The following is a 17,655-nucleotide window of genomic DNA, read 5'->3' as shown; positions in this document are numbered from 1 at the left end:
AGTATATATTTTGCAAAAGTATCGTTTTAAAAAATTGCTAATTTTTCAATTTCACTGGATATCTTCTCGATTTTGAAATATTCAGTTTTTAAACGATGTTTTCATTGATTAGCCATTTACAAAAAAAAAAAAATGAAATTATTTTGAAAAAAAAAACTATAAGTCTAGAAATTGAAAAATTAGAAATTTTTGAAAAAGTATCAGGAGAACAGGAGATCCGAGGAGGTATTCACTGAAATTTTCAAATCCAAAATTTTCGAAAAAATATCAGGAGAACAGGAGATCCGAGGAGGTATTCACTGAAATTTTCAAATCCAAAATTTTCGAAAAAGTATCAGGAGAACAGGAGATTCGAGTAGGTATTCAGTTTTTAAACGATATTTCGATTGTTTAGTCATTTACAAAAAAAAAATAAATTGTGTGGCACCCTCCCTCTCCCCATGATCCAATGTTAATTGGACTTGGGTAAAGGCCACATGGGGGCAAAAAAATTAAATTTCTTTGGACAAGGTGGGTTTTATTTAAATTAAACAATTAGAAGCTAAGGGATAAAATATTTAGTGAAAAAAAAATCAGTACTGGAGAATTCAATTACGTCCCACAATTTTTATGGAATTCCCCTTCGCTCGTGGATTAACTGATCGAATAGCTTAGCTTTTCATCGTCACTTTCTGTCTAAAATGTCGAGTTGCATAAATGATCCACCCATGGATCGTTCTCCTGCAATTGTATTGGTCAATTCCTCGGTCGAACTACGACTGCTCTGGGCCGACTTTGAGTTTCTGACTGGCTTCGTCTCAGCTCGGAAATTCAGGACGAATTTCAATTCAGCGATGAAAGCATCAAGTGGATGGATCTGAAGTGATTTTAAATAATTTTTTTTCATCGATTATGATTGTTAAATGATAAAAAATCCAAATTACTCACTTTCTCATCAACAGCAATTTTTCTGACTCTCCAGATAAATTCAATGATTGCAAATACAAAAGCCAAAATGAGGCCGAATGACAAAACCAAGAAGACACCTCCAACATGAGCCATTGTCAACTCGCCAGAAGAAGGTTCAGGTGCATTAGCAGTGCACTGTTTACTACCTTGTAACCACCATTTTTTCTTTAACTCTCGCAAAACTCCTCGCTCCTGAAGTTTAAGAATGGCTTCACTAAATTGCGTCCTATACGGGGAATTAGGTGGTAGGGCAATTCCATATCCTTTGCTATCAAGCAGATCTCCAACTTTCATGAGATTGCAATCGCGTTCAATAGCGTATTCTATACCAGTGGATTCCATGAGAAAGGCATAAGTTTTTTTGCCTTTGGCTACTCTTTCTATTCCTTCGTCATTGGTTTTGGTAAAAACGCTAGGTTTAGCTTCATTCATTGTTGCCCACATCCTCTGGTACATTGATGTATTGGAACCGCGAAAAAATCCAGATGTTGAACCACCGTTTACAGCTCCATATTTGATTTTAGTTTGACCAGCGAGTTCTGTTACAGAACTAACAGACACATCCATTTTTGTTGCTGTTAGAAATGCAGCGAGATTAGCAGTGTAGGAGGATACCATTATAAGAACGAAGAAAGACCACATTCCACCTGCCATTCGGAGGGATCCAGCGCTTGGAACAATATCCGAACCCTGTTGTACAAGTGTCCCAGCAAATGACCAGAGTGAGTTGAGCAGTGTAAAATTATTCTCAAGTTCCTCGGGTTCGGATTCACAAGGATGAGCAGCAATCCATTCATCGGGAGCTATTCTCGCTTGAAACCAGAATAAAACGGAGGTGAGGACATAAGCTGTTGTCATATACATCCAAACGTCTGCTGAAAATGGTGAGAGAAATGACCAAAGCTCAGGCTCCTTGTCTTCTGATTTGGCGAATAAAATGCTTATTCCAAGATCCATGAATGGCATTGTGAAGTCAACAGCACTTTCACGTGCCTTTGTTATGGTGAGATCGCATATTGCCAAATCCGCTTCTCGTCGGAGGAGACGACCGATGAGACCACTCCACTGTCTCGTGTCAGGATCCTCTCTTCCGTATTCGCCATCGGGCACCAGTTCAAATGCATAAGTAAATTTGAGCAATTGTGAGAGCTCTTCGATTAGATCAATTGCATATCCTTCAAAGCGTCTGTTTGGGCTTACATACTGTACACCTCTGGTAGATCCATCTGTTACTTCCATTATGTAAGGCTCTTGCTTTCTCGAAGTCACCAGAAACTTGCGTTTTTCAATGCTCTGCTGTGCCTGGGCCTCACGATCCTCCTGAGTACTGCTCACCATCAATTCTCCATCATCCCAATGACCAGATGTTGCTATTCTCTCATTGTGAAATTCTTTGAATATCAACTTGAAGGATCTCGCACCGTTTTCACGATAAATTATTGGTCCACTGACACTTCCATCTGTCGTTACCTCTCGCATCAGAGATATTAGTGTCGCTCCAGCCTTATATTTTTCAACATTTTCAGGATAACTGCAGGTGTATGGTCCTGACTCGATATCTACAGCCTCCTCTTCATCGTTCATATTACGTTTGTTGAACAGCTCTAGAGCTTCATTGAGCAAAAAAACCCCATCGAATAATACAGCACTCTCCACTGTTGTTAAATCGTATTCGGTGACATCGTCCGTTAATAATTGAAGAGCAGTCACATTTGCACTTGATTTGTTCAGAATTTCCACCATCATATCCGTTGGTGAATGCAAATCAGTGATTAGATAGTGATAGTAATCCCGAAGAAGTTTTACGTCATGTGCCTGTTGAATAATTCTTCGAAGATTAGGTGGTTTAACTTCAAATATAACATTGTAATCCGATGAATTGGCCACTTCCTTCAACAGAGGTCGATAGTCCGGTTCATTAGTCAATTTGTCAATGCTTGGGTTCAATTGACGTATCGTCACTGGAAAATCATGTGGCCCATGTTTCTCCAGTACTCTATGTAATCGTGATAAACCATCATCCGTATCATAGAGTACAGTAAATTGCGTCCAGTGCATACTCACAAAAATATCAGCGAGGGCCTGTGAACAATCACCTTTGTTTTTTTCAATTAATTTATCAATTATATTTATCGTTACATACATCTGCAATTATGTCTCCATCTGGATACATATTAATTGTTGTATCCGTGTATTTGGTGTCGTCAGCTCGCCTGAATACATATTCTATGTGAGGAATATGATATTTTGTTGTTACACTCGAGACGATATTGCTTGTAAAGGGATTCCCAGGACCAAATATTGCTATTACACCTTGCTCAATCAGACTGCAAGCTAAATTTTATAATAAATTATATTATAAATAACACTAGGGAAAAATTTATGAGAGACTTGCCGGCAAGATAAGTTTTGAAGCTGTCAGTACTGGAATTTACAAATATGACAATCGGTTTGAGTTCATAACTTGATATGAGAGCGTCTTTTTTCAGTTCTCCAAGAGCTCTAGTAAATGCCAAGTGATTTGCCTCCTCTTCTTCGTGAAATATTGCTCCTATGAAAAAAATATTGAGTTACCTAATTATTGATATTATTTTCCATGAGAAAAATCACAATATCATTGAGATCCTTCGTTGAAAATATTTCGTTTGATTTGTCTCCTTCAATAAAATTTTCATTCGCATTTTTCGATGACATAATGTAATGACAATAAATTATTCGTAAGATTTATGTACCAATATTCACAGGTTTTGGAGCACTTAATGCCGTCGGAATCACTGTCAGAAAAATAAACGTCAGAGTAAATACCATCATCCTGACGATTCACAATTTTTAGAAGGATTTCATTGAGTCCAGCTTTTTTTGTGCGGGTGTTTAATATTTCGAAAAATTATTCAAATCATTCAAATAAAGTATACGAATTAAGATAGACAAATTTCCGAAAGACACTGTCAGGTTTTTGGAGGATTTAGTGAGGGCCGACCGAGCTTCTACCAAAAATGACCTAAATTTAGTCACCGGGCCTAAATTTAGCCCCTAGCCCTGGAGGGGGTCTGCAACTGCGATTTTCAGTGACAGAATTAAATTTTCAAATGGATTTCTATGACTTTCATTCTTCCTTTTTTTTTCTATTTCGAAAAAATTTATTTATCCCACCTATAGTGCAAATATAAATTTCTGTATCGGGTTGAAATTGATTAACGTGAGATAAACCCGAGTAACAGCATAAAATTTATCATAGATAAATATAACGGTAACGAATAAAATAAAAAATGGGTGTAACCGTCTGGGATTTTGCTATTTTTTTTTCCATCATCCTCTAACTGGAATTTTCGTCTCACCAGTAAGGTGCAATGTCACAATACTTCGATATATTACTTTCTCGTTAAAGGAAAACTAGAACGCCGCGGGGTTCCATGTACGTAAGAACCTATACCTTCGCCTATACTAGGCGAAATAACAGTATAACGAGAAATGCTACCAGTTAATGTTCCTCTGGACATCATTTTTTTTTCACCAAACAAGCGTGTTTCATCACGCTCATTTGATTGATAAAAAATTGATAAACATTCTTTTTCTCAATTTTATCTTGTATAATTAATTGTACTCCTACACAACAATTGTCTGATCACGAGATTTTCCAAGCGGTAGGGGTTTCAGGGAAAACTTTCGTTATACAACGGAAAGTAAAAGTAAAACTCGACAATGTTGTCTCCAACAATGATCTCTCTAATATGTGTACATAAAAATTCAATAAAAAAAACACTACCTGCATTTTTTTAAATATTGCGTGCTTAAGTTGAAAATAATGAAGTTGCCCATGTGCCCTTAATGTTACAAATGCTCTCTTGACATTTATTTATTGAGAGGAATGATGAAGAAAACTCTCTCTGAGATAATTCTCTCCCACGACGATGAGAAGTTGCGTTTATCCGTGACTCGTTGCTTGACCCCTCAGCATCATCTCTCTACCTGCAATTCCATTCGGTCACACCCATTCAGTGCACGAACGATGGATAATAAAAAAAAAGATTGAAGCATAGGAAAAAATGATTAAAGCCAATGGCCGCGGAGGTCAAGCATCATAACGTTGAGAGTTTGCTGGGCTCTAGCACAGTTACAATGATGGCTTTCATATATTTCATATCATACGCCAAGTTTCAACATATTTCCACTCTGTTTTTATAATTAATTAATTAATTAATTACAGATAAATGACTAGGGAATGTCAGAAAGCGATCGTGATAATGAAATGTGAATAGTTATTTCATTAATCTCCATGTTCATTAGCAGAAAAACATTTGGTTGTGTTATCATCTGTATATGTCCGTTTATAGGGCGTCAAATTAACGGCGAATCGTCGAGAATTTTGCCGAGGGAAAAAATATAAAAGTTGCTGGTAAATATCAGTGGATCGGAAAGTTTTGCTGTCTGGGTAAAAGCCTAGAACCCAAGAAATCCTATCCTCTCCAAAGTCGACCTCAAACTCCTCCTCCGTATCCTACAGTCGATTGCATTCGCGTGGCGATTGCTCTCCAGCTTTTATATCAGTCTTCTCTATAACAAGACCTTTTCTACACGTGCAACTCAGTTACCTCCCAACACTCGTCCTGACTTCTTTGATCTATACCTTTGAATAATATTCACCAAAACCACCAGATCAACCCAAACGTGAGGTACACCTTGGCTTTGCCCAGAGCCCACAGAAAATATTATACATATAATTGCTCTTGAATGTGCAATTAAAAACGAGGGGAATTGTGCACCCGAAACGGTAGCAAGTGAATAAAAAAAATGAAAAGAAAAAGAAAATAAAACTTCCGGGCTTTTATTACCAGTGCGGTGTCGTCTGAGTTCATTCCGTGTTTTCGCATCCCAAGGACAGCATTTCGAATCACGCGTTTTTTCCAATCCTGAATTTATATAGTTATTATATTAAATATCCATATCCAGTGAGCGTTGAAAAATTGAATAATGGTATTGAATAGGAGATGTTCTGGTAAAAGTTCAAGTGGTGGCTACTATAATTATTAATTATTATTGATAATATTATAATCGGGTAGTTGAGATGATTGTTGCAGTGATGATGGAACTTTTAGGTGGGAATTTAGGTGGCAAATTTCGATGGTTTAACCCACTTACACAGAAATTATGCATTCGGGTTGATTAACGGAGTGGATTGGCATTTTTAGTGTTTGGGTCAAGTTGGCGTGATCTTACCTGAATTACTCGAGATGGTGGGATGTAACACTGTGCATCGAACCTGCGGTGTGTTAACGTTCAATTCGAGTTGTAATGGAGTCTTGTTTTACTGACTTGCCATTTTTACTACCAAGTTACTCCAATAAATCTGTCAAAAAAAATCACGGCACCATAATTGCTTTAAATTTTAAAGACACGTCACAATAAAAAAATATTTTACAACTAGCAATGGAAAACGGAATTCAAATTATATAAAATTAATATTTATAATATAATTAGTATATGATTCATCGGCGTTGTAATGAAATTTTCATCGACAAATGATTTTGTTATTGGGAAAATTGCTCATCGAGTTTGTGAGTTATTAATTGATGATTTCATGGAAGATGTTAATTAAAAAGGGAAGTGTGGGGGGTGTGTGAGTTGTAAAATTACGAATTCCAGGGGCAGAGGATGGAACGTTGAAATTCAAGTTTGAATTCTTCGACCTAGCAAATTAAGAGCGTCTGGTGAGCAGCAAGTCAGTATGAACAGTATGAACCGTTAATGAAGAGGCACCTGGATTTTTTATTTATTTATTATTTACGTTGAATAATTGGAGTTTAGTCATGGGGAATTCGAGATCGCAAGTGCCACGGAGGCAGAGGAAAAAATCTTACTTCCTTAATGTCATCAATCGTACGTGGAATGGATTACTGAGGGACAAGGAGCAGCGAAAAATTCATGGGAAAAATGATTCGGAAATTTCGTCGAGATGTAGTGAATGTGATTATCATCGGGGATCATTTATCTTGGATAGGTAAGACTCCTTTATTACCGATTCCCCCATCGTTTTTATTCTCTCGTCGATCCTTCGAGCAGTCCCTCGGAGACGATGTAGAAATCGCCTGTACCCTCTGGTGAAAATTATTCATCTTGACTTTAAACATTCACTTAGGAGATATAAATTCTTATGAATAATTTATTCAGGAGTTATAAAATTTTCAAAAAATAAACAATAATCATGAACAATTAATGGGAATAATCGTAATAGTAATGATAAATTTTAATGACAAGCTTTGAAGGTTCGTGCTACTATGGGTTTTCTTTGCTCCCACTCCTGTTAAATGCATGGCGCATCTCCTTTCAAGCAAGCACACAAGTACAACAGACGTACACACATTTGTGTACTTTACACTTAACAAGCAGGTGGCACTACACCGGCATACACTCTGGTCTCCGGCTTGTCAGTAAACTTCAGTAAAGTTCCGGCGATCGGACGCTCACGAGCTTCTCCAAAAGTTTTTTTTTCATTCGGTCAATCTTTCCAATTAATACGCAAACAATGGCACATTATTTTTATTTTCACTAAATTGAGCCGATGAAAACACCTTTTCAATAGAAAAATTATAATAATATTATAATAATATTAATGAAGATATTAATTTCATTGGATTTTCAAATGAAAATTGGTTTTCATGTGGTGTTGCCCTGCCGTGAGTGAAAATATTCTGGATTGGGGCGTGTCATGATTTTTATTTGAGAAAATCACTCATTTCCTGAGAAAGTATGTATTTTTTAAAAATTCATCTATTTATTTAGGTTTTCGAATGTGAGTGGAACAATTTTTGGAGAGATCATTGAATTTTTTGAATGGTGCGGGACGTGACAAATTTGGAGGAAAATTTTCTTTTATTAACTCTCATATGCAAATGTCTTTTGATGGAAAACGTTTTTCCACGTCTTGTCTGTGTGGATATATGATTGCTTCGACTCAGGTGATAGTAAATTGCATTTCGCTTGTTACACTGAACCTATTGTTAACTTCTTTCTTTTGCATTATTTTTTTTCCCCATTTTACTGATACTATCGAATACCCGATGATCGAAAATAATAACAAGGTTTCTCTAATAATCAGTTGACCTCGTTGTGGAAATGATAAACATATTTTCCCCCTTGCAATTCCACAAAAAATGTTGAATTACAATTTTCAATCTCCGGTCGAATTTACTCTGAAAAAATTTCCCGATTTTTTTTAAGGATAAATTGTTCATGTTCAGGGTCACTGTCCTAACAAACCAGTACTCAACAGTCCATGAAATTTTCATTTTTCCTCTAACAGTGCAATATCTACAGATGGATATTAGCATAACCACAGAGTACGTATTGAATGTCAATTTGAAATGTAGAGCGTAACGAGAACGCGTCACATCTAGGTGCGCGAAGATGACGTACTTTTTTTCCCTTGGAATAATGTCCGCTTTTTAGTCACGCGACAGTATTTTTCATATAGTGATTTCACCTCGACACGAGGCATTTATTAAAATTACTGGGCTTCTTTTTATCATTCAAACGATATCCAAAATTTTTTCAACTCTCAAATTATTCATATGAATCGACTTATTAACATTTTTTATCCTTTCTACGGAAGAAAATTAAATCGAGTTCCAATATTAATACACTAATCAGAAAGATTTCTTTTTTTCCTCGAATGAAACTCGAGAAATTGTAATGTAAAACCCTCGAGTCCTAGATTCCATTCATAAAAGGTAAATGAAAAGAATGACATACGATTGTCTGTCGCATTAGTATCTTTCGTATTATAAATTTTCAAGGTATATATTTACCAAGGAAGTTGTGCTAGTTTATGGTTTATGGTGTTATAAATTATCTCAAGTGGGAGAGAAAAGTTGTCATGCCAAAATTTCCACACAGACATCATAGACGAATTGCCTTGTTCTACACAACGTGTTCCATATTTCTTCACCATTGCATTGAATAAATCGTTTGGGAATTTTTCCCATCAATTGATCACGCAATACACAAAGAAACAATTGGTTTAGATGCATGCACTGAAAAGGGCATTTTCATGGATTTGATTTTCTTATTTTCTATGAAGAAAATTGTACATTGGTAGTTTTCAATTTTGTCTTCACCTTTTTCACGAGAATTCTTTGGCCATCGAGTTTTTCCAACAATTCAGCGTGAAAATTATCTCTTTTTCTCTCTCTCGGATGACTGGCTTAGACTTCCTGCATGAGTTGCGCGTATTACGCGCAATGGGTACGCATATAACGCTCACGGAAAAGATACAGTTATGGACTCTGAGTACTCACATATTCCAGATGAGGATGAGGATGAGTCTTGTATTGAAGATGAAGACACAAGTGGACCTGCACCCTCTCTATCCCACCATTCATCAAATTATCTTTATTCTAATGCCAAGCATAATAAAACAGTGGTTCCCCCATTTCTTCCACAATCCCATCGGTATGAATCCACTATTTTCCTATACGATTATAATAATTTTTGTTAACCATTACACAACAATCATTGATTTAATGAAGGAATGAAAAACCGATAATACAATCTTTTCATCATAAATACAGTAATTATGCTGATCAATTGGCAAGATATACGGCTTGTATTTTGTAACACCAACCAGAAACTCGAGAGATTCCCTCAGACACGCGATCGCATAATTGACTCGCGGCTTTGAGATTGTATTATAATGAAAATATGATGAGGATGGAGGTGTGCGATACCAGGTGAATATCCGACTATTCACAATCAACCTCATAATATCCAACGCTCACCGTTTTCATTCTGTCAGTCAATTATCAAAATCATTATCATTAGCAATTACAAAAAAATAATAATAATCATTGATACATTCTCGTGGACTTGTAACACTGTGAAAAAAAATTACTGTCTGGTAAATCAACTCACCTGTCAAGTAAATTTACTTGACAAAAGTAATGATTTTCCTAGAGATGAAGAAAATTCTCAACAACAGCGTGAATACAATCGAGTAGAATCAAATGAATAAATCCAACAGAGAAATATGAAGACAATAACTGACAAGAGAGTCTCTCCACCCACTCAGAATTCAGTGTCGTGACTTGCTCGTGTGAAACTGACGTATTACTCAGATGAGTCGAGTATCTCGACATAATAAATAATCCCCACGCTATTTACCAAGTGCATTGCACCGATGTTGATATTTTCATTTCACCGCGTAACGGTTTCCAATGATTCTATCAACAATTAAAATTTTAAATAACCCTCCGGCAAACAATTGTTCATATCTCATTGAGTCCACGGGGGCAATTGACGAACACTCATTTTTATATATTTGAGTAGCAAATGGAAAGCCATTATTTTTCTCTAACTGCATCGTTAAATAAAAGAGGCAAACTCGAGCTACTTTTACCGTTGTTGGAATTCGTTGCAGGCATTTAAAATAGTAAATTGTTGCAAACAGAACGACATGTTTGACGCTTTTCACTGACGCACTAGATTCCCATGTTAATGAGGTCATTGCATTCTGGAAAATTAAATAAATCATAATCACTCGGTTAATTTTAAACTGGTGGACTTTTTCATTTTTTCTGCACATTATGTGCACAGTATGTTGCGTATTTATAATGATTCACGCTTCTGCCAGTCTGATCATTATCTCAAAGTTATACGTAAGATATGAAATAGCTGGTGTTTAAATCCAGGAAGGAACGCGGCTGATGGAGAAGCAACCGATGGCGCCAATCTGCTAGGTAAAACTCAACAAATCGACACATTCATCAAAGTATCATTGAAAATAGTCAACGGATATCGATAAATTTCACATGCCGACTGAATGACCGGGCCAATCAGCCTCATTCAAGGGAATTTATTGATTGTAGATAGGCGTAGAGAAGATTTCCGTATCGCATCAAATGTTGCTTGACCATCTATATCACGACCGTTAAGTCGATAAACAAGAATAGAAGCATGGATAGTAATAAAAGGGAGATTGGATCGTGGCATGCCTCAATGATCACCACTTCTTTATCTACCTTGAATTTACAAGGGCTAGTAACATTGAAACTCACGACAATCACGTGGTTCAGAGATCATGCGTAAAGTGAATTTGATATTATTGCAGTGCTTCTGTGCCTTGGGCACGTGCTGCTAACTATAAATCCATTTTCAATATAATTAATTGGGCCATGTTATTTGGCACACCCTGGTACACCTGGAGTTTGAAGGTAACGCATGTCGGACATCCTCTTTCCTCGTCCTCTTCATCGCAAGTGCATTTGTACTATGGGCTGTGTGTGTTTGCGTGTATGTACCCATGACTAACAGCACACGGGTCAATGCCTTGGCTGTCCTCACCGTCCTCACACACCGCCTGTCCTTTTCTCCTTCTTTTATGGACCTCACTCTTTCGACCACTGTTATTTTCAATCACAACATTCAACATGACCACAACCCAATTCCATTTCTCTATCGCCAATAAAAAAATCATCCCCACATCACCTTCTCCAGAGTAATTTTTCCTTTTCCCCTTAACCAGCGGAAAATTGAATGAAAGGGGTGGTTATTTTATTAATTGAGTGTAATGGCAAGATTTAATGATGGATTGATAAGTTTCTTCATGGTTTCTGAATAATGAAAAAAAAAAAAATGGTAAAAATGGTAATCCAAGGGGTGATCGACACGTTGATTCCGTTCCATCTCGAAGGAACGACCGCGTCGTGGCTATTTACCGTTTGAAAATCCCACGACGGGGAGGGGAACTCACCGGCTGCGTCGATACACCATGTCCACAATTATTATCCAACATTCAATGTACGAACTGAAGAGTCACTTGACTCTTCAACAACTTCACTGGCCCTCCGAATTGTACCGATATCCAAACACGGCCGAAGATTCACCTGGCAAATATAGGGCTTTCCAAGCTCCTAGGTACACTTCCTCATTAATACCATTGAATTGATTTTTTGTTCCAGCGAATCCGAAATGGCACCAAATGCTGAGGAAGAAATGCTGGCAGTCAAACCGTGGAGTCTCCAACAGGATAAGGTGAATTCATTAATTCATTCATTAATGCTCCATTAATGTGACTGCGTGCGACCTGAATATTCATTAAAGACACTTGATTGGGATTAATTTGTAAATTGTAAGAGACACTGTCATTACGAAAACAATGGTTCACCATCAGAAAATAAATGTTATTTTTATGAGACTTCCGTTTTTTCATCCAAGAAAAAATAAGTGGGGAATTGCTCGAGTGATTATTTTCCGTATTATCTTTCCTTTTTGGAAATAAGCTTTCATTTTTATTTCATGAACTGTTCTGAGCTCTCACTAGCGCTTCTCTCCATCGCGAATGCATTTTCAAAATTCTTAGTTGATATACGAGAAAAAATATGAAACTTGAGTTAATATATGGCGATGTGGTTTGCGAGAAAGGAATGAACACACGGAAATGTTTTATTCGTCGGCTTTCAATGTTGCCCTGTGAGACCACAAAATAAATTTTTTTTCAGTCTATTCAGTCCTTTTTCCCTTCCCAATAAACGAGCCAACCAACCGCAAGTTTTTTTATGTGCATACGTCTTTTTTTTTATCTCTCATACTTTTTCGTTTACCTTCCAGTCACCGACTTCCGGTGATAAATATGCTGATCTAATCACTCCCCTTACTTATGGCTTGGTTTGTATTCTCTGTGAGAAAATTCTTGACAAAATTGACTTTTTAGTGCTAAAGGAAGTGTATCGAATGACAATTACATGATTATCACAGACCCACCACTGATAACAATTGAATTATATATTCAGAATATTATTATAATATTATTTTTATCCGGCCACTCGATGAAATATTCCTGACATTTTTTTCCTTCTTTCTTCGAATGACTTTCCCCCATAAATGGAGTTATGATTTATTTACAGGAACGTCTCCGTCCACCCACGTACAATGCAGAAGATTATGCCATGGCCCTTCGACGATGGGGAAGACGACCCACAAGTGTTCAGGATTCTCAGGGTACTCTACCATCTACAACGAGTTCTTCATCAGGATATGTATCAGGAAGTGGAGAAATGACACTCAGGCAATTCACATCAGTCAGTGAACTTCTCAATAAACTCAGAGCTGATCTCAGAGTGGCATTTCCAAGGTGAGAATTACTACCAACAATTTCTATTTATTTTATTTTCGGATCGCCGAGGGAAACTCGCAATTAATTTTCAACTAATCAATGAGTAGTAAAAATAAAACCTCTTGGTATATCTATCGATACCCATCGACCAGAAAAATGGTGGTGGAGATGAAAAAAAAAAATAAAAAACATAGAGTGAAAAAAAAGGCTCAGCACAAAGGGAAAATAAGCGAAGCCACAACCCCACAAGTTGGTCCGGATAAGACTTTTTGTTTTACTTTAGCCAGTACCCCATCATTACACACTTCTTTTGCTTCATTCTTCCTCTCTAAACTCAAACTCATATGCATACAGAGTAACGTTTCAAAAATTTACAAAAAATTAAGATTTTCCTCTTTTAGTTCTTACTTTTATTTTCTTTTTCATTATGCACAACAAACAACAACATATTAACACAAGTCATATTAGAAAAGAATTTCTCTTATAAAAATTCCTCGTCGTGATTTTTTTGAACTAGTGTAATAAATAAAACTGGTTGTCATTTCTGATTGCCAACATCTGGCGAACGTTCTCTGCACCGTTGTCCCACATAAATGAGTAGTAATCCATACGTACAGCAGGTCCTTGTAATTATATGCGGTAAATAGTTGTTTTGTACTGTACCGTTTGAATTTCGGTGAAATGGGCTAAAATACTGTTATAAATATCGATTTTATGTATTATTCTCTAGTTGAGTGCAAATAAATCACCACATGTGGTCATTCTGAAATTAATATTCTTTTGACACTGATTCATTCGGATTGGTGCATGAATGATTTTATTTTTCAGTTTCGTTCAAGAATTCTCCTCAGCTCCAGCTGATGGGATAACTCTTCTCCTGGAAACGCTTCGCGGAGTTCAACTGGTTCAGAGTACTCCTCCAACAAGTGGTCAAAGTGGTCCGAGAATTGGAACTAGGAGAGCAGCTCTTGATGAGCTAGGATGTGTCGAGTGTTTGGCAGCATGTGCAGAGAGATGTGCAGACGCTCCGAGACTTCTTGCTCAAGCCCAACCTGGACTTCTCGCCCTGGCAGTATGTCTCACCAGTAGTCTCAACCGGTCCAGGGTTCTGGCTCTTCAGGTACATTACATGTGAATTCTCCCGTGTTATTCCATCTCCAAATTCACACCATCACGCGACATTATTTCTTCAAATGACAGATGGAATTATCGATAAAATTGATTTCAAGGAGGGAACTCGAAGCCAGAAGCCGACTAGTCTTCCCCCTTCGCTACTCATTTACTCCAAACGACCAAATTGCTCAATAAATTCACCAACTTGTTCGAGAAATCGATAAAACATGGGGAATGTGGTTCAGTTATTCTTGGTCAAGGGGTTTTTGGGCGCAGGACCGTTATACCCTTCCTTCATACAGATGTAATCGGAGGGAAACCAGTTTTTGTTTAAAGTTTACAGTCGGTCCCACTGACTTCTCCAGAATTTATCAGCGGCTCTTTTTATTCATTCAACTTTTGTTTATTCAGGCCATTTTTTTTTTCATTTATTAATTATTTATTAATAAAGAGATGTGAATAACATTTTAGAAAGCGTAAAGTTTAAAATGGTTTTACACTTTTTTTTTTTCTTCAAATAACGGAACGACCGAATTATGAACATAAACTCAAACGCTACTTTGTAGACAAATTAAATTCCCCAGTATATTCCGAGCCAATTAGTCAGTTTTTCGTATATTTTCCTCCATATTTATGACGGCGGAATATTATGGAATGGTTGTTTCCTGGTAATGAAGACTCGTAAAAAAAAAATTATGTCTGTTTTATATATTTGTTCGGGAATATTCAGCATAAGCGGATAGTCGACAGAGAAAAAAGATTAAAACATTAATATAATTTTTTGACAAACACAATTGAAATAATTCATGTTGCCAGCTATTGACGAAGGTATGCCAGACACCGAATGGATATTTGGCGGTATCGGAAGCCATTTCCACCGTGCGATTGATATATGGCGAGGGCGGACGATTCAGGTTTTTAGCAGGGGCTCTTCTGGCCCCCAGGGCAGCGATAGCACTGAGGGTCGCAGGAATATCATTTCTCAATGCCTTCTTGAAGTGTGCTCCACGCACGCAAACCAGACTGTACATACAGGTAATAATTCTCACTAGTAAATTTCCGTATGGCTTTCCTTATGGCTAACAATGCCATGTAACATGAAATTATTGAATATTTAGTAATGACTTTCAAGTCGGGGTTTTCAGGGCGTTGGTATGATATATAATCTATACTTTGTATTAATGAGCGCAAAGTCATGAAATGTCTCTTTGCAGGCAGAGGCGTGCGAGGCGGGTCTAGAGCCCCGGGTCCTCCAAGAATGGCTGACGGAGGTTGATGGTCGTAATGAGGATGGGCTCATGGATTTGCTCAAGAAACAAGTGGTGAAATGGTCGCAAAATTGTGTGGACGTTGATGACCTCCAGAAACGATTAGCGCGGGCTGAGGAGACGTGCACAGTGCTGAGTAAAAAGGTGTCTCTCCTCCAGAATCAGCTCGATAAATTGCAACTGGATAAAAGAAGCGGCTACAAAACGATAACTAACCATCAAAAGGCCAAACCTCAGCGATTGTCATCGAACGGTGAAGATGAGGGAATAAGTTCATCAGAGCGATCCAGCAGTCCTGAGGATCACCTCAATCAAGCAAAACCGATGGATAACGATCAGGAGACAACGATCGACGACGTTATCGAGGAGTTGAGAATAATCGTGGAAGATGCTGAGGAGCAGGACAGAATAGATCACAGGACTAATACAACCAGAGGAAAAGACAGACCAAAAGCCAAGGATTTGCTATCAAATGTCGACACTAAAGACATACCCGTGAGCTATTATGTACGTAATGATGAATTGTTGATGAAAAATCCTCAAAATGTCGACGGAGAAAGTCTCAAGATTGTCGTCAAAGGCCCAGACATCGAGGAGGCGATAGTTCCTGCTATTTTGTATCCCCAGCCTCCCAGAAGAAGTCCTCCTTGTCTCTCAACGATCCTAGGGACAAGGCAGGAAGATTTTCTTGAGCATCCTATTGTCTACCATGTTCAGGACGACGAAGAGGGGGAGGAGGAGACTCTAGGGGATGGCAGTGACTCACTTCTGAGTGCCTCCAGGTTGAGATACAGTAGCGATCAGGGGCATAGACTCAATCTATCAAAAACCACCACTGAGACAATTAATAAAGATAAAGAACAAATTAATATTGATAACAAGCACAAGAAGACAGAGAGAGGGTTCGATCCCTTGGTAAATCTTCCAAAGACTTACGTCAAACAAGAATCAGTTTATCATCAGTTTGAATCAATAAAAACTCAAGCTGGACAAATTGAGAGGAATAACTCGAGGTACAGGATCAATGATCCAGACAAGAAGAAAATCCTCAGAAGATCAGTTTCCCACGATTTTTTGAGCTCAGAACACTCCAGCCCTTTGTCTCGACGCTCTGAGGGCAAAGTCGAGGGAAGAATAAGGAAATTCGAGAGTATGAATTCGTTTGATAATAATTTAAAAAATTTCTCCAGGAATTTGGGGAATTTGAGTAATCAGAGAAAGTCAAATCCTGAGAGGAGAATTCGACGGTCAGAGTCTTGTCATCATGTTTATAATCCTGTGAGGGGGGGCAGTCGAGCAGGGAGCGACAATGGATTGCATTACATCACAGATTTTGACCTGGAGCCTGTTATGACCTCGGAGATGTCCGAGAGGACTAATCAGTTGACAAAATCCTTGGACAGGATTGAAGAGGGACTGGACACGATGGTGGATATTGTTATCGGAGGATCTAAATCCTGGATGCAGGATCGGTTGAAGGACAAGTCCGAAGCACCTGACAGAAAACTGACTAATTCGACGAGAAGGGGCACGAGTTGGGAGCCAGGGATCAAGGCAAAACTTCAAGGGAAGACTTCAAATCATCTCAAGAATGATCAGCATTATAATGAATTTTATCGGCCAGCTGCTTTGAAGAATGATGAACTGTACAAAGAGAGGTCTAGGTGGAATGCCTCGGAAATAACCTCTTTTGAGAAAATGCATAATTTTACGGATAATAATCTGCCAATTATCAAGTCATTCTATCAGGAGAAAATTAACAAATTTTCTATTAATGACGCAGGCATTTTTTTACCGTCGGGCAGACCTTATGATGCCTTTGGATTAGGGAAAAATCGGTTCAATGCTGGCAAGTACTCGGGAAATCCTACGATTAATGATGCTCTCGGGGGCAGGCGAAATTCTGGAGGTTCTAGTGTTGTTAAGAGGGGAAAAGTGACGGATATTATTTCAGGCCTGTACTGACCACAATTGAACAGTTTTTTAAAAGGAAAATTCATAGAAAAATAGAATTCATCGGACAATTCTGTTATATTTCTGTTAAACTATTGGTTTATATTATAGTTTATATTATACACGAATGTTTGTGTTTATTTAAAAATTATTATTGAAAAATGATTGAATATTGAGAATAATTATCGAAGTGCAATATTATATAATAATAATTATCTGATTATTATGTGTCAATACTGAATATTTTTGGGATACGTGGGTGATGGA

At 37.6% G+C, this 17,655-nt stretch overlaps 2 protein-coding genes and 1 long non-coding RNA gene across 6 annotated transcripts in view; 1 reads left to right on the top strand and 2 right to left on the bottom strand.

The window, feature by feature from the left end:
- mwh (multiple wing hairs) overlaps nucleotides 1-17,591 on the top strand; it is a 20,228-nt gene extending 2,637 nt beyond the window's left edge. The window contains exons 1-7 of one of the 4 annotated variants that reach the window (XM_011314184.1): nucleotides 5,551-6,656; nucleotides 6,754-6,946; nucleotides 11,901-11,973; nucleotides 12,846-13,072; nucleotides 13,883-14,174; nucleotides 14,984-15,202; nucleotides 15,382-17,591. In XM_011314184.1, the coding sequence (XP_011312486.1) occupies nucleotides 6,756-6,946; nucleotides 11,901-11,973; nucleotides 12,846-13,072; nucleotides 13,883-14,174; nucleotides 14,984-15,202; nucleotides 15,382-17,400 (3,021 nt within the window). In that variant the 5' untranslated portion in view covers nucleotides 5,551-6,656; nucleotides 6,754-6,755 and the 3' untranslated portion in view covers nucleotides 17,401-17,591. Of the gene's footprint in view, nucleotides 1-5,550; nucleotides 6,668-6,753; nucleotides 6,947-6,970; nucleotides 7,694-11,900; nucleotides 11,974-12,845; nucleotides 13,073-13,882; nucleotides 14,175-14,983; nucleotides 15,203-15,381 lie in introns of those variants that run through there. The other 3 variants (XM_011314183.1, XM_011314185.1, XM_011314186.1) reach the window with 3 other exon arrangements.
- On the bottom strand, nucleotides 506-3,926 carry LOC105272203 (glutamate receptor ionotropic, kainate 2). The gene is made up of 5 exons (XM_011314182.1): nucleotides 3,681-3,926; nucleotides 3,344-3,499; nucleotides 3,092-3,282; nucleotides 928-3,030; nucleotides 506-856 (listed from the first exon to the last, which is right to left on the bottom strand). The coding sequence occupies exons 1-5, from the start codon at nucleotides 3,757-3,759 to the stop codon at nucleotides 665-667; spliced, it is 2,721 nt and encodes a 906-aa protein (XP_011312484.1). The 5' UTR covers nucleotides 3,760-3,926; the 3' UTR covers nucleotides 506-664.
- Nucleotides 8,505-10,029, bottom strand: LOC105272204 (uncharacterized). Its single transcript, XR_892730.1, has 3 exons — nucleotides 9,856-10,029; nucleotides 9,569-9,732; nucleotides 8,505-9,415 (listed from the first exon to the last, which is right to left on the bottom strand). It is a non-coding gene; the product is annotated as an uncharacterized lncRNA (long non-coding RNA).
- Nucleotides 17,592-17,655: the final 64 nt, after the last annotated feature.

This window comes from Fopius arisanus, unplaced genomic scaffold, assembly GCF_000806365.1.
Source record: "Fopius arisanus strain USDA-PBARC FA_bdor unplaced genomic scaffold, ASM80636v1 scaffold00149, whole genome shotgun sequence".
NCBI classification, from domain to species: domain Eukaryota; kingdom Metazoa; phylum Arthropoda; class Insecta; order Hymenoptera; family Braconidae; genus Fopius; species Fopius arisanus.
This window is presented reverse-complemented; position numbering and strand designations above follow the sequence as displayed.

Bases quoted from the DNA above. Each gene is read 5' to 3' on its own strand.
- LOC105272203 (XM_011314182.1), bottom strand. From the start codon at position 3,759: ATGATGGTATTTACTCTGACGTTTATTTTTCTGACAGTGATTCCGACG. The intron at 3,500-3,680 runs GTACATAAATCT...TTTTTTTCATAG, and splicing joins TCCAAAACCTGTGAATATTG to GAGCAATATTTCACGAAGAA. The intron at 857-927 runs GTGAGTAATTTG...AAATCACTTCAG, and splicing joins AAATTGCTGTTGATGAGAAA to ATCCATCCACTTGATGCTTT.